The sequence below is a fragment of the Leopardus geoffroyi genome, chromosome E2, assembly GCF_018350155.1.
Source record: "Leopardus geoffroyi isolate Oge1 chromosome E2, O.geoffroyi_Oge1_pat1.0, whole genome shotgun sequence".
Taxonomy (NCBI): domain Eukaryota; kingdom Metazoa; phylum Chordata; class Mammalia; order Carnivora; family Felidae; genus Leopardus; species Leopardus geoffroyi.
The window spans coordinates 9241845-9255746 of record NC_059335.1 but is presented as its reverse complement, the minus strand read 5'-3'; the positions used below and the strand labels follow the sequence as shown (position 1 = coordinate 9255746).

At 57.6% G+C, this 13902-nt stretch overlaps 1 protein-coding gene and 1 long non-coding RNA gene across 12 annotated transcripts in view; one reads left to right on the top strand and one right to left on the bottom strand.

The window, feature by feature from the left end:
• GRIN2D (glutamate ionotropic receptor NMDA type subunit 2D) overlaps positions 1-13902 on the top strand; it is a 38715-nt gene that overhangs the window by 10557 nt on the left and 14256 nt on the right. For 4 of the 5 annotated variants that reach the window (XM_045440701.1, XM_045440702.1, XM_045440700.1 and 1 more), the window contains 7 exons: positions 3208-3322; positions 3724-3935; positions 4192-4360; positions 4846-4999; positions 7388-7513; positions 7718-7947; positions 9234-9394. In XM_045440701.1, coding sequence (XP_045296657.1) covers positions 3208-3322; positions 3724-3935; positions 4192-4360; positions 4846-4999; positions 7388-7513; positions 7718-7947; positions 9234-9394 — 1167 coding nt within the window. Of the gene's footprint in view, positions 1-3134; positions 3323-3723; positions 3936-4191; positions 4361-4845; positions 5000-7387; positions 7514-7717; positions 7948-9233; positions 9395-13902 lie in introns of all 5 variants that reach the window. The other variant, XM_045440704.1, reaches the window with a different exon arrangement.
• On the bottom strand, positions 54-5000 carry LOC123578117. 7 transcript variants are annotated; one of them, XR_006702237.1, is made up of 4 exons: positions 4887-5000; positions 4298-4338; positions 867-1111; positions 54-576 (listed from the first exon to the last, which is right to left on the bottom strand). It is a non-coding gene; the product is annotated as an uncharacterized LOC123578117 (long non-coding RNA). The 7 variants fall into 7 exon arrangements; XR_006702234.1 differs by lacking the exons at positions 4298-4338; positions 4887-5000 and adding exons at positions 1524-1575; positions 1690-1741; XR_006702238.1 differs by lacking the exons at positions 4298-4338; positions 4887-5000 and adding exons at positions 1524-1571; positions 1690-1733.

Genomic DNA, 13902 nt, shown 5'->3' with positions numbered 1-13902 from the left:
CAGACTCTGTGTGTGTGTGTGTGTGTGTGTCTCAAAAATAAATAAACGTCTGAAAAAATTTAGTAAAATAAAATCTTAAAAAAATCCAGACATGAGTGTTCCAGGCTATCGCAGGCTCTGTTGTCCCAGGTGATCATTCAGGGACCCAGGACCCTCCCGCCTTGTTGCTCTGCCCCCCTTCTTTGCGGGGTCCAAGCTGCGTCCTTGGCGTGTCTGAATTCTAGTTTCTGAGAAGGAGGAAAGAGAGGAAGTGGGGAGCGAGCGATTTCCTTTTTGGGGCAAGTGCTACAGCAGGGACGAGGCATCCTTTCCGTTGGCGAGAATGACGTCATGCGCCCGGGGCTGCCTGATTGGTTGGCGACAGTAGCGTCCATGCAGATTGGTGAGACGGCAGTTCTGATTGGCTAGCGCCTGCGCCGTGCCAACTGTCAGAGTTCGAAGGTCCCTCCTGCGTGTGCCTGGGCGCTGGCCGCCGGGAGGCCTGGGAAGCGTGGACTCTGGCTGGACAGGCCAGAGGAGGACAGGGTTTGGTGGGAAACAGCATCTCCACCGCAGGAAGTGTCGGCAATGATGAGTCTGGTGACAGAACAGTGGTAGGAGAGCCCTCTGATCCTGAAGCGAGGCGAGGGGAGCTTAGGAAGAGGGGGTGGGTGGAGCCTAGGAAGAGGGGTGGGTGGGGCTTAGGAAGGGGTGGGCGGAACTTAGGAAGAGGGTGGGTGGGGCTTAGGAAGAGGGGTGGGCGGAGCTTAGGAAGAGGGGTGGATGGAGAAGAAAACCTAGGGGGAGTGACGTGAAGTTGGTGACTTGGGGAACAGGAGCCAGGGACGAGGAGGTGAGGAGAGCATCCCTCGTTCATAAATACTTACTGAGCGCCCGCTGGGAACGAGGGCTCGTGCTGGGCTCTGGGAACACAAGAGATGAATAAGCCCATGGACTTCTCTTCAAAGAACACAGGGTCCTGGAGGGGTGGCAGACAGGGACGGGATAATGACAACACGGTGTGCGGCTTGCAATCCCGGGGGTGGCGCGGGCATTGTGGGAGCGCCAGCAGGAGTTACTGTCTGGGCCAAGACATTTCGGGTTGCAGGGAGCAGAGACTCATTCAACTTTCCTGAGGGAAAAGGGGGTTTATTGGCAAGATAAACACGCACAGCAGCCCAGACGCCAGGAATTGAGGCCAATCTCTTTCTGATTGTGTCCCTCTTACTCTCTCGGTCCCTGCCTCTCCCTCCCCCCCCCCCCCGCGCCTTCCTGACTTGCCATCCTCCGGTTCTCTTCTTACCAATGCTCACGCAGAATCTCCGCTCTCTGCTAACCCTCATCGTTTCATCCCATCCTGTCTACCACCCATCCCCCCGCCCCCAATCTCGCAGCCAACATCTTCCCAAAGAAAGAATTCCATTGGCCCCAATCAGCCTTCCAAATGAGGCTGCACAGTCACGGGTCTGCGTATGGAGTCAGGGAGGTTTCCAAGACGAGGAGCTCTCTGAGCTGAGACCTGACAGTTGAATTGCTCAACTCACTCATTCATTGAAAAGCCCTTTACTGCGTAGTCTTCTGTGTGCCAAGCACTGCCTTAGACACAAGAGTACATAGTATTATTAGAATAAGGTCCCCGCTCTCATAGAGCTTACCAGCTCATAGCAGAGACAAAAACAGCGAACAGACAAGACAAGGAAGAAAACATACCAGCAGGTAATGAAACAGGTAGAACGTGATAAGAAATGCCCAGGATTCCAAGTCAGGCGAGGTCGTGTGGGAAGGTCTTTCTGTGGAGGTGAAATTTGGAGGCAAAAAAAAAAAAAAAAAAAAGCAGGGGGGGATTAAAGGAAAAGAGCCAACTGTTGCAAGGTTTGAGTGAAGAGAAGGGAGAGAGAGCGGCCGGTGCCGAGGCCCTGGGGCTGGAATTGCCTGTTTGGGAGCCTGAAACAAAGCCACTGTGGCTGGTGCTGAGGGCACAGGAAAATAAGGGAGGCCCACAGAGGCCAAGCGCATGTAGGGCATTTGGGCCAGGTTAAGGGGGGTGGATATGATTCTAAGAGTGGCTCGGAGTTCACCAGAAAATAGTATTCCAGGCAGAAAGATCAGCATCGTACAAAGGCCCAGAAGGGAGAAAAACTCAGGCAGGTGGCTGGACCCACAATAGCTCAGGGGGGGATGAAGGCGGGAGAATTAGGGGTTGGGGGTGATGAGCCTGGGGAGGTAGAGGGGGGCCAGGCCATAAGGGCCTTGAATGCCAGGTTGAGAGGCTGGACTTTGTTCTGGAGCACTGGGGAGCCATGGGGCAGGGGTCCAGGAAGCCTGGGGCGATGGAGAGGAGGGATGAGGGGGGCAGGGAGGTGGCACTTGGGGACTGATGGCCTGGGCAGGGGGAGCAGGGGGCGTGAGGATGGCCACTGAGGGTCTGGTGCAGTGACCAAGGCCCTGTGGCAGGCGTTCACGGTACAGGTACCATTGCATAGTGAACGGGGAGTCCCGAGACCCTCTGGGGCTTCCCCCAGAGGAAGGGACACTTGAGCTGAATCTTGAAGACATAAGAATCAATCAGGGTGAGAAGGGACAGAAGAAACATTTTCCAGGCAGAGAGCACAGCACCTACAATGGTCTAGAGATAGGAAGCCACTTGATACGTTTGGGGGGACACTTTGTTGTTGTTGTTAAATTTATTTATTCCTGGAGAGAGAGAGCATGAGCAGGGGTGGGGCAGAGAGAAAGGGAGAGAAAGAATCCCAAGCAGGCTCCTCACTGCCAGTGCAGAGCCCAGACTCAGGGCTCGAACCCACGAACTGCGAGATCATGACCTGAGCCGAAATCAAGAGTCAGACGCTTCACGACAGAGCCACCCAGGCCCCCCTGGGGGACACTTTGCATTCAGTGTTAGTGAGACACAAAAAGGGCTCAGGGCGGAAAGAATTTGAGGGTAGGAAGGGTTCAGAGATGCGGCTGCACAGGCAGGTGGGGCCAAAACACACAGGGTCTCTAAGAGGACCTCAAACTCAGGCGGAGGGTCTGGGACCTTGTTCAGGGGGCACTGGGCAGTGAGCAGAGAGTACCGAACAAAGAAAAAGAAGATTTGGGTGTTCGGGATCTGGGGGGAGAGACTCCAGCCAGGGGCTGAGGCTGGTCCATAGAAGGGATTTTTCTCTGCCTTCACCCGCCTAGGGCCAGTCCAGGTACCCACATGTCCCCTCCCTTCCTCCTGGGTAGGTACTTCATGAATATTACCTGGGACAACCGGGATTACTCCTTCAATGAGGACGGCTTCTTGGTGAACCCCTCTCTGGTTGTCATCTCCCTCACCAGAGATAGGACTTGGGAGGTGGTGAGTCCCAGCCCCAACCTCAGGCATGGGAGAGGGTCCGGACTCCTGGGCACTGAGGGAGAGGGCGTGGGGACCCAGACGCCTGGGTCCTGGCAGAGAGAAGGGCTGAGGTCCTGGACTCCGGCCTCTGAGGGAGGGAGGAGCCTGGACTTTTAGGTCCTGGCGGGGGGGGGGGGGGGGGGGGGGGGGGGGGGGGGGGGGGGGGAATGGGGGAGTGGGGGTGGGGGGGGGGGAGTGGGAGCCTAGACCTGTGGGTTCTCAGGGGGCCCAGACTCCTGCATCTAAGGGAGAAGGAGCTGGGAGCCTGCGCTCTGAGGAAGGAGGGCCGTGATGGGCAGAACATTCTGGAAAGTACCCTCCACCCCCCGGAAGGAAGCCTGAATCCCCTTCTCTTGGCCAAGGTGGGCAGCTGGGAGCAGCAGACTCTCCGCCTCAAGTACCCTCTGTGGTCCCGCTACGGCCGCTTCCTGCAGCCTGTGGATGACACACAGCACCTCACCGTGGCCACGCTGGAGGAGAGGCCCTTTGTCATTGTGGAGCCCGCCGACCCCATTAGTGGCACTTGCATCCGAGACTCCGTGCCCTGCCGGAGCCAGCTCAACCGCACCCACAGGTGACAGCCCGATCTCCAGGAGTTCCAGTTTCAAACTCCCTTGAAGCCCGGCGGCCCTGGCCCCAGCCCCCTCCTCCCTTGGCACTCAGCCCAGTCACCTTGGACCAGTCACGAAACTCCTCCGAGCCTCAGTTTCCCCAGAAAGCGCTAGCCATGGTTTTAGCTGCTGCTTGGCTCTCCCTCCATACCCTCACCCCATGGGCGAGTCTGAAGTGGGGGGTCCCCAGCATCCCCAAGCCTGCTCGCTCCCCCGCAGCCCTCCCCCGGACGCCCCCCGCCCGGAAAAGCGGTGCTGCAAGGGCTTCTGCATCGACATCCTGAAGCGGCTGGCGCAGACCATCGGCTTCAGCTACGACCTCTACCTGGTCACCAACGGCAAGCACGGAAAGAAGATCGACGGCGTCTGGAACGGCATGATCGGCGAGGTGAGGCGGGGACGCGGGGTCCGGGGAGGAGCCGGGCTGGGGCGGGGCCAAGGCGCCAGAGCCCTGGGGCCGGAGGGGCGTGGCCCGAAGGAGGGAAGCCGGGCTTGGAAGGGGCGGGGCCGGCCCCCCCCCAAGACCGCCTCGGCCGCGGGGCGGGGCCACGAGGACGGACTCGAGACGGCGAAAGGGGCGGGGCTAGGAGGGCGGCACCCTGAAAGAAGGGGGCGGGGCCGAGGGGGATGCCGCCCAAATCCGGAGAGCGGGTTCTCAGAGCCTCTCACGGGGCCTGGGGCTACCTCCTCCCACTCCCGTTCCCCGCCTCTCCCCTCCACCTTTCGCGCCCCACTCTGCGTCCCCCTCATCCCCTCTCCTAACCCTCTCTGTCCCCCTGTCTCTGGTCTGCTGCGGCCGGGCTTGCCCACCATCCTCCTCTATGTGCTTGAGCCAGCCGGGTTCCTTCACCCCCTTCCTCGCCCTCACCCCAGGTGTTCTACCAGCGCGCCGACATGGCCATCGGCTCCCTCACCATCAACGAGGAGCGCTCCGAGATCGTGGACTTCTCTGTCCCCTTCGTGGAGACGGGCATCAGTGTGATGGTGGCACGCAGCAATGGCACCGTGTCCCCCTCGGCCTTCCTCGGTGAGCCCGGGGCCCTGGGACGGCAACACTGGGGCAGCTGCGTGCCCGGGTCCCATCCTGGTGTTGCCTGTCCCCGCGGTGTGACTGGCCAAGTTGGCATGGCTTCTGAGCTTCGGTTTCCCAATCTGTAAAACGGGAGAAGCCATCTTACCACGAGGCCCAGGACACTGGAGCTTCAGGAACCTTCTCTGGCACATTCTCTTCAAGGCCCTGCGCCTTGCATTCTTGGAGTCATAATTCTGTATGGTTTTTTTCCTTAAAGACACCCCTCCAAATTGTATAAGCTTCAGGCCCCACAAGCCCCAAGTCTTCCCCTGTATATGAGATGAGGAAAAGAGATTAGCTTGGTAATGGCACATAGTAAGCGCTCGATTCACTTATCGGTGTTCACCGAGTACCTATCATGTGCCGGGCTCCGGGGCTGCACGCAAATCCCTGTCCTCTAAGAGCTCTCGGCCTCGTGGGGAAGACAGACAATAATCTCTTAAACGGATCCATGGGACGAAATCACTACGGGTGGTGATGAAGAGGATGAGAAACTAAGCCAGGGGAAGAGTTGGAGAGGTACAGGGCCGGTGCCATCAGGGGAGGGCAGGAGGGCCCCTTTAGGGAGGTGACTCGGTCCTGTGGAGATCTGGCTGGAGAACGGTTCCAGGCAGAGGGAGCAGCGGGCAAAGACCCCAAAGGTGGGAACGCGTGTGGAGTGTTTGGGAAACGGAGCGAAGCCTGTGTGGCTGGAGGTGGCCGTGAGAGGGTGGGAGGCGAGGACCGAGAGGGAACAGAGTGGATGATGCAGGGGCCTTGGTGGCTCTGGTAGGAGAGTGGGGTTTCACTCTTGCTGCGACGGCCAAGCTTTTAACTATAGGTGGTGGGGGAGGGGGGCATATGATCAGATCTAGGCTTATAAAACATCCCACTGGAGGCCTTGTGGAGGCCGGAGGCCCCCGGGGAAGGCAGAGGTCCGTGCAGAGCGGTGGTGGGTGTGGGATAAAAAGATGGCAGTGAGGGTGAGACGAGGAAGGAACCAGTCCTGGGATGCGATTGGGAAGCTGACACCCAGCGGGTTGGTGGCCTTGAGGCGCACCGGGTCGGGATCTCACTGACCGCACTGGGAGACAACAGCAAGAAAAGTGCACATCAGGCCAAGGGCAGCAGGGCACGTCAGTTCTCTCTTGCTCTCTGAAGTCTGGGCAAAGCTCCTGGGAGCAGAAAGGCCGGGAGACAGCCCAGCTCTTCCTTTGTGTTTCGTTTCTGTGTATTTCCCCCGACAACATCTCCGTGGCCTTCTCTTTGCACCAAGGTCCCTGCGGGTACACCCTGAGAGGCACATGGGGCCCCTGCTTCAGCAGGGAAGTGACAAGGTCGTACTCATGCGCCACCACGTTGCCCAGCGGAGGCAACAAGAGCGTTCCCGGATGCCGCAGTGACAGTCCGGGTGGTGACCCTGCTGTGACAGGGGCAGTGCTGGCCCCGCTTGCGCTTGGCCCAGGGAGGTCAGATCACCTGGTAGGAATCTCGGGGAAGTGGCGATTTGGGTTTATTGTCGGTGAAACCTCCCGGAGGCGGGGTGAGGAGGAGACCCACGGATGCGAGTTTGTCTGGTGGGTAGGTCAGGGTGGTGCCCCTGTCAGGGGAGCGGTGGAGACAAGGCGGAGAGGGCGAGGCTCATTCTGGAACTGTGAGTTCTGGCCGGTTGAAGCAGTGGGTTCTTGAGGGAGTGATCATGCCGGAAAGGAGCGTGGAAGCGAGGCTGAGGGGCGGTGACTTTGTCACGGAGGCGCTGGGGAGCCACAGAGGGCTATGGGCAGGGGGGAGGCCAGGTCACCGCTGGGCGCAGAAGGATCCTCTAGGGCTGCAGGGGCCGGGGAGGGGGGTGGTGGCTGGAGAGGGCAGACAGGGGAGATGGTCCAGGGGAGAGAATGAGGTCTGAGCTTGTTGGCTGAGAGAGTGGAGAGGGGGGCCGAGTTGGGGGGCAGGAGTCGGGGGGACAGGCTGTGGCTGGTGAGGGGGAGGGGGGAAGGGTGTGCAGCTGGCAAATGGCGGGGGTTGGACTGGATGGATGGTGGGGCTCCCAGGATGGGGGGCCTGGGCGTTGGCCTCGGTGTGAAACCTGGTGGGTGGCCAGGTGGAGACTCGAGGCTCAGGAAACAGTTTAGGAGACCGTTTATATTTGGTGGCAAAAACCACAGAAGAGGTTGAGGTGGTGGTCTTTGAGAGACACTGTCTCCCAGGGGTCTGGATGGGCGCTGAGACGGTCCCTGAGATGGAGAGCCTGGGCAGGGGACAGCGCAGGACAGGGTCAGATCTCTGATGCACCGTGTTCTCACGTCTGTGGTCCCCCAGTCCTTGGCTTGGCCAAGTCATGACCCCACACGCCCTTGCCCCCAGAGCCCTACAGCCCTGCCGTGTGGGTGATGATGTTCGTCATGTGCCTCACCGTGGTCGCCGTGACCGTTTTCATCTTCGAGTACCTCAGTCCCGTCGGCTACAACCGCAGCCTGGCCACGGGCAAGCGTGAGTCCCCTTCCTCCATCACCCCCGAGCACCCGGACCGCAGATGGAACTACATTTCCCAGCAGCCCCTGGGGGGGGGGGGTAGAGTGGCGGCCTCTGGAGGTGCCAAGAGGCCTTGGGGGCCGCTGGGAATTGTAGTTCCTTCTGTTCCCTCATGGAGTAGAAGGGATTTGGGGTCCATGTCCCCCTCCTGGCCCCCCGCAGGCCCTGGAGGCTCAACCTTCACCATTGGGAAATCCATCTGGCTGCTCTGGGCCCTGGTGTTCAATAACTCGGTGCCCGTGGAGAACCCCCGGGGGACCACCAGCAAAATCATGGTGCTGGTGTGGGCCTTCTTCGCCGTCATCTTCCTCGCCAGCTACACAGCCAACCTGGCCGCCTTCATGATCCAGGAGGAGTATGTGGACACCGTGTCTGGGCTCAGTGACCGAAAGGTGTGTGGCGGGGGAAGGGGGAGGGAGGGGGGGGGGAGCTGGCTGGGATGGGAGTTCAGGTCAGAGTTTGGCCGCGCCGGGAGGCCAGGGAGGATTCCTGGGAGTCTTTTCCCGGAGAGAGTTCCAAACTGGTAGAATAGAACCTTCTGGAAGAGAAAGGTTGTGTTTCTATTTAAATGTTCCCAGGAGGAGAGAGTGTCCCTAAACGTCCTGGGGTGGGGGTGGGGGGCAGCAATGCCAAATGGGCTATTCTAGACCAGTGCCTCCCTCAAACCGTGAGGAAGGGCTAATCTGTGACCTTTTCCTGGGCGCAGATCGGTGTTTAGACGCGCCGCATTCAAACCCCAAGTTTTACTCAGTTTCAACAGACGTAACATCATTCTGGCCCATCGCTCTGGGGGCATGGCACCTGGCGGGCTCAGTCGGCAGCACGTGCGACTCTTGATCTCGGGGTCGTGAGTTCGAGCCCCACGTTGGGTGTAGAGTTTCCTCCAAAAATACATACATAAATAAACTCCCCTCCAAAAAATTGCTTTAAGTGCTCCCTCTCTCGGGGTCTGTGGTTCACCTCATCACCGATCACGGTTTGTTTGGGGACTGGTGATATACAGAGCACGCTCGGAGACCAGAGTGGTTAGCTGACCTATTAGAACCTATCGTGACCCATTAGAAGGCTGAGAAATCAGTTCAGTGGATTGCAACAGCTTTTTTTTTTTTTTTTTCCCCGAACACGTAATATGTTTGCATCTTTGCTTTGGTGGTATACGCACTTGACGTTGGGCCAACACACACCTGTGTGGCTACGTCTGTTGTTAAAAGAGTGAACTGTTTCGGAATGGATCGGGACATAGCAACCGCCTCCAGCCCCCCCCCCCCCCGCCCTGTGCCAAGCACCTGCCCCTGGGACCTCCCATGATCCAGCAAGTTAAGGGTTAATGCCTGGCACGTCAGGGGCCTCTGGGACCCTTCTGGAACTCTGGAGCCTGCGTCTCTTCTGATCGGACTATGATCCGGCCATGCTGGCTGTTAGAGATTCCAGTAGTACTCCCGATCATGTGTACCTATATATGTGTGGACACGTATGCACGCATATCTGTGGCTACCTGCGGATGTATCTGCTGGGATGGAGTCGAAGAGGGTCGTGGTGAGCGAGCTAGAGAAACGCTTCTGGACCGGGGCGCCTGCCAGATGGCCGGCATCCCCCAGGACAGAGCATCTGGGTCAAGGATGTCCTTGACCCAGATGGCCCCAGGGGGGCGCCCTAATAACTTCCCATTCTGCCCCAGTTCCAGCGGCCCCAGGAGCAGTACCCGCCCCTGAAGTTTGGGACGGTGCCCAACGGGTCCACGGAGAAGAACATTCGCAGCAACTACCCGGACATGCATAGCTACATGGTGCGCTACAACCAGCCCCGCGTAGAGGAAGCGCTCACTCAGCTCAAGGCAGGGTCAGCGCAGACTCGGGCTGGGGGGCGGGGGGCCGCCGGGGGCCCTGAGGATGCTCCGAGATAGCGAGGGGCCGGGGGGTCGTTCATCAGCCTCAGAGGTCAGCCAGGGGTGGGCCAGCTTGGAGGGCAGAGGTCGTGGACAGCGGGCGCGAGCTCCCCCTTCCAGAAGTAGCGTCCCTGTGGTGTTTTCAGAGATCTAGTAGCTACGGATTCTGGGGCCAGACTGCCAGGGTGGAAATCCTGGCTCTGGCTCTTCCCGGCTGTGTGACCTCGGGCAAGTTACTCGACCTCTCTGAGCCTCGGTTTCCTCCTCTGTAAAATGGGGATAACAGGAGAACGCGCCCATCAAGTTGTCATAAGAATGATTACGGTTCTCATTATCGGTTAGTATAATATATTATTTAGTAGTACTGCTGGGCATACGGTGGGTGTTTGCTGTTATTATTATTATTATTTTCAGTATGATCATTAGACCCGAACTCGCCGGAATCCGTACTTGGATTAATGTTTCTTTTCTTTTTTTAATATATATATATATATATATATATATATATATATATATATATATATATATATATATTTTAACTTCAGCCTCCCAAATCACAGGGATAAAGTTAAGTTCAGGCTCCAAAGTACAGACCAAGGTTACAACAAAGCTGGGCACAGTAACTGTCCTCCCTGTTCCTCCTCGATTGCACTATTCAAAGTGCATATATTTCCTTAGCCCTAGTCTATACCAGGCAGTGAAGAGACAGACCATAATCCCGGCTTTGGGGGAGTTTAGAGTCCAGAGATGGGAAATGAACCAGAAACACACAAATGGAGAAATCAGTATGATTGCCCCAGAAAGTGCGGGTGAGTTAGGGCGCGTCTGAATTGGGACACATTCACCAAGGTGTTCAGGGCGGGCCTCTCGGAGGAGGTGACTGGAGCAGAGCCCCAGAGGACGTGAGGGTTAGACAGGTGGACTTACGGAGGCAGAGCCTTGCAGGCAGAGGAAACAGGTTGTGCAAAGGGCCTGAGACAGGAGTGGTCTTGTGGCTGTAGGGCAGAGAGCTGACCGAGGGGAAGATGAGAGTAAGACGCGGGTGTGGGACCTGAGGCTGAGGTCAGGGCTGGGTTTTCTTCGAAGGGCAGTGAGAAGCCATGAAGAGGGGGGAATTTAGGCAGGGGAAGGGTGTGATCTGATTTCTGTTTGCAAATGCCCCTTCTGGCTGCCCTGTGGCCAATGGATGGTCGGGCATCAGCGGGACCAGGGTGGAAGCTATCACGTCCTCTGGGTCACCGTCCCCAAGGCCCACCCTCTGCTCACCCCTCAAGTAGCCACTCCTAACTGAATCGTTTTTTACCGCTCTGTCTCGATTGAAATTTTTGAAAAGAAAGCTAACCGATCCGGTTGAAGGAAAATGTTGGGTACGCATCGCAAAGCGGCGGGGTGGGGGATGGGACTCTCAGAACCAGTTGCAGACAGGAAACCGAGGCTTTGTGAGAACGTGCGAGTCATTCGTTCCTTTTGAAATGTTTTAAGGAGCACCACCTCTGTGCCAGGCACAGTTCCTTCACTGGTTAACAATAGACAACACAAGAGGTAAGTTGCATGGGTCCTTAGGAGTGAACAGACAGAGGTGTCTTTTTCCCTCTCAGTAAGAAGTCCAAGGCGGGCATGACAGCTCAAAGATACCATCAACGATCCCAGCCCTTTCCACGTATTCGTTCCGCCATCCTTCCAGCCTAGACCTTCTTGCTCACCGTGATTGCCTCATGGTCACAAGATGGCTGCTGCCGCGCTGCAGCCTTGGTTCCAGGCAAGAAGGCGGAGGAAGCGCGAAATTGTGGAGGACTTCCTCCCGGCAAGGCCTTGCCTTTGTAGTGGGGGGGAGAGTATGCCTTTCCGGGGGAACTTCTGGCTGTTTCGCGGGCGTGTGCCAGATGGTCACTGCTAGCTGCAGAGGAGGCTGGGAAACTGAGTGCGTTAGCCTTCGGGCCGCCGTTGTAGACGATGGCAGAGGGAGAGGTCGCAAAGGGAGACTGTGCCAGCCAAGCCGTCCGCCGGAGTCCTGCCCTTGTGCAGTTTGTGTTTTGCCACCGAGAAGCCTCTCCCGTGTATCTTTTCCTTCTCAGGGGCTCTCCTTCCGCCGTCTGTCTTGACCCCTGGTGGGGGGGGGGGGGGGGGGGGGGGGGTCACACGGTCTCTTGGCTCCACCTCTGCCTGTGTCCGCTCGGGGCTTCCTTCCCCTGCAGACCTCTCACTTCTGATACCAAGAACGGGAGCACCTTCTCATGAGTCACCTCTTCTTTCTTTCCTCTCCTGTCTCTTCACTGCTGTTCTCTCTGCCCCACGCCCCACCCCTGCAGAGATCTGTCCCCCCCTTCTCCTTCACCCTCCCCCTTGAAGCACCACGAACTCGAGGTGTGTTGGGTAACAGGCTTTTCTTTTTAAACCGAGACTTTGGGGGCGCCTGGGTGGCTCCGTCGGTTAAGCGTCCGCCTGTGGGTTTCTGCTCAGGTCATAATCTCCCGGTTGGTGGGTTCGAGCCCCGTGTCGGGTTCTGTGTTGGCAGCATGGAGCCTGCTTGGAATTCTCTCTCTCTCTCTCTCTCTCTCTCTCTCTCTGCCCCTCCTCCACTCGCACTTTATCTCTCTCAAAATAAATAAGTAAACTTAAAAAAAAAGTACAAACAGAGAGGCTAAACAAGTTCAAGGTCAGAATTCCGCCCTGGAGAGAACGTGACTCCTTGTCCCCCCACATGAATCTGTTTCCTTGCCTTCCGCATCACCTCCATCCCTCCCGCATCCCTTGGCTCCTGGCCCTGCGTCCCTGAAACTGCTCACGTTGTCATCTCTTCTCTGAGGGACCCTCCTCCCTCCCTCTTGAAAGGTCCTGGTGATTACAGTAGGTCCGCCCAGATAATCCAGTTTAATCTCCCCATCCCGAGATGCTTCATTTAATCACATCTGCCATATTCGCGGGTTCCAAATATTAGGGTGTGGGTATCTTGGGGGGGCATTATTCTTTCTACCCCCAGTTCTCAGAGCATAATCTCTCTCCAACCAGAGGCGTGGATTCTGCGTGGGCACAACTCCTTGGCCCCAGGGACCCCTCTGGCAATAGGGGGTGGGGCGGGGAGAGTCCTCAAAAGCAGGGGGCCCAGAACAGCACTCCCTTGCCTGAGGTCTGAGGGGTGTGTTGAGTTTGGAGAATCATGGGCAGAGGTGGTGGGACACAGAATAGCACAGGGGAAAAAAAAAAAAAGAAAGAAAAGTTTTTTAATTTTTTTTTAATGTTTATTTATTTTTGAGACAGAGGGTGAGTAGGGGAGGGGCATAGAGAGGGAGACACAGAATCTGAAACAGGCTCCAGGCTCTGAGCTGTCAGCACAGAGCCCCACGCGGGGCTCGAATTCACGGACCGTGAACTCACAAACGGTGACATCATGGCCTGAGCCCAAGTCGGGCGCTTAACCAACTGAGCCACCCAGGCGCCCCCAGGGGTGTTCAACAGCCCTGATCGTACAATCAGACGGCCCTGGCTTGGAATGGGAGCTACCCCTTACTTGCCGTGGGCCCTGGGCCAGGCAATTCAGCTTCTGAGCCCTAATTTTTGCCTTCATAATATGGAGTCAACAATCCCCCCCGGGGTTACAAAGTGGCTCTGGGAAATGGAGACGTCAGGAACCAAGATTCCTGTCCGCCTTCCCGGTTTTGTCCTCTCAGGGGCCACTGGCTCTCACCTCAGGCTCTCTGCACAGATCTTGGCTTGGCTGTGCCCACGGACGCTGTATGGCCCCCAGTTTCCCTGCAGGTGTTCAGCTCCAGGGTCCGGCGGGAGCCCTGGCGCGGCCTCGGTTCAATTTCACAGCTCCGCTAGTGAGAATCCTGCCCGTCCAGCGAGGAGTCGGGTGCCCTTGGCCGGGCCAACCAGCAGCGGCCAGGGTGGGACCTGGTCACGTGGTTCCTGGGCCGCCACGCCCCTGCGCCGCACAGGTTCTCAAAGATGAACCTCTGGGAACCTGCTGGCAAACAAAATCTGGTGCTCGTTTCCAGAACACCGGCCTCCTGCTTTTCCAGAGGGTTTCCCGGGGGACCCCTCAGCACCCTTCCCAGGGCTCCCCCATCTGGAGGAGAGCCCCTGTCTCTGTGCCCAGCACGACCGCCTGTCGCCTTCACATTCCCCAGCTTCTTGAACAAAATTTCCCTTCCCCCCAACTGTCTTTTAACCTCTCCTTAACGGTATTCTTTGCCTGACACTTGCTTGTTGTTAAAACTAAGGTAAAGGGGTACCTGGGTGGCTCAGTCAGTTCAGGTCACAATCCCATGGTTTGTGAGTTCCAGCCCCACTAAAGGCTCTCTGCTGTCAGCCTGGAGCCGGCTTCGGATCCTCTGTCTCCCTCCCTCTCTGCCCCTTTCCCGCTTGCGTGCACCTGCGCTCTCTCTCTCTCTCTCTCTCTCAAAAATAAACATTAAAAAAATAATAACAAGGTGGATAGAGAAGCGCTCTCCCCCACCCC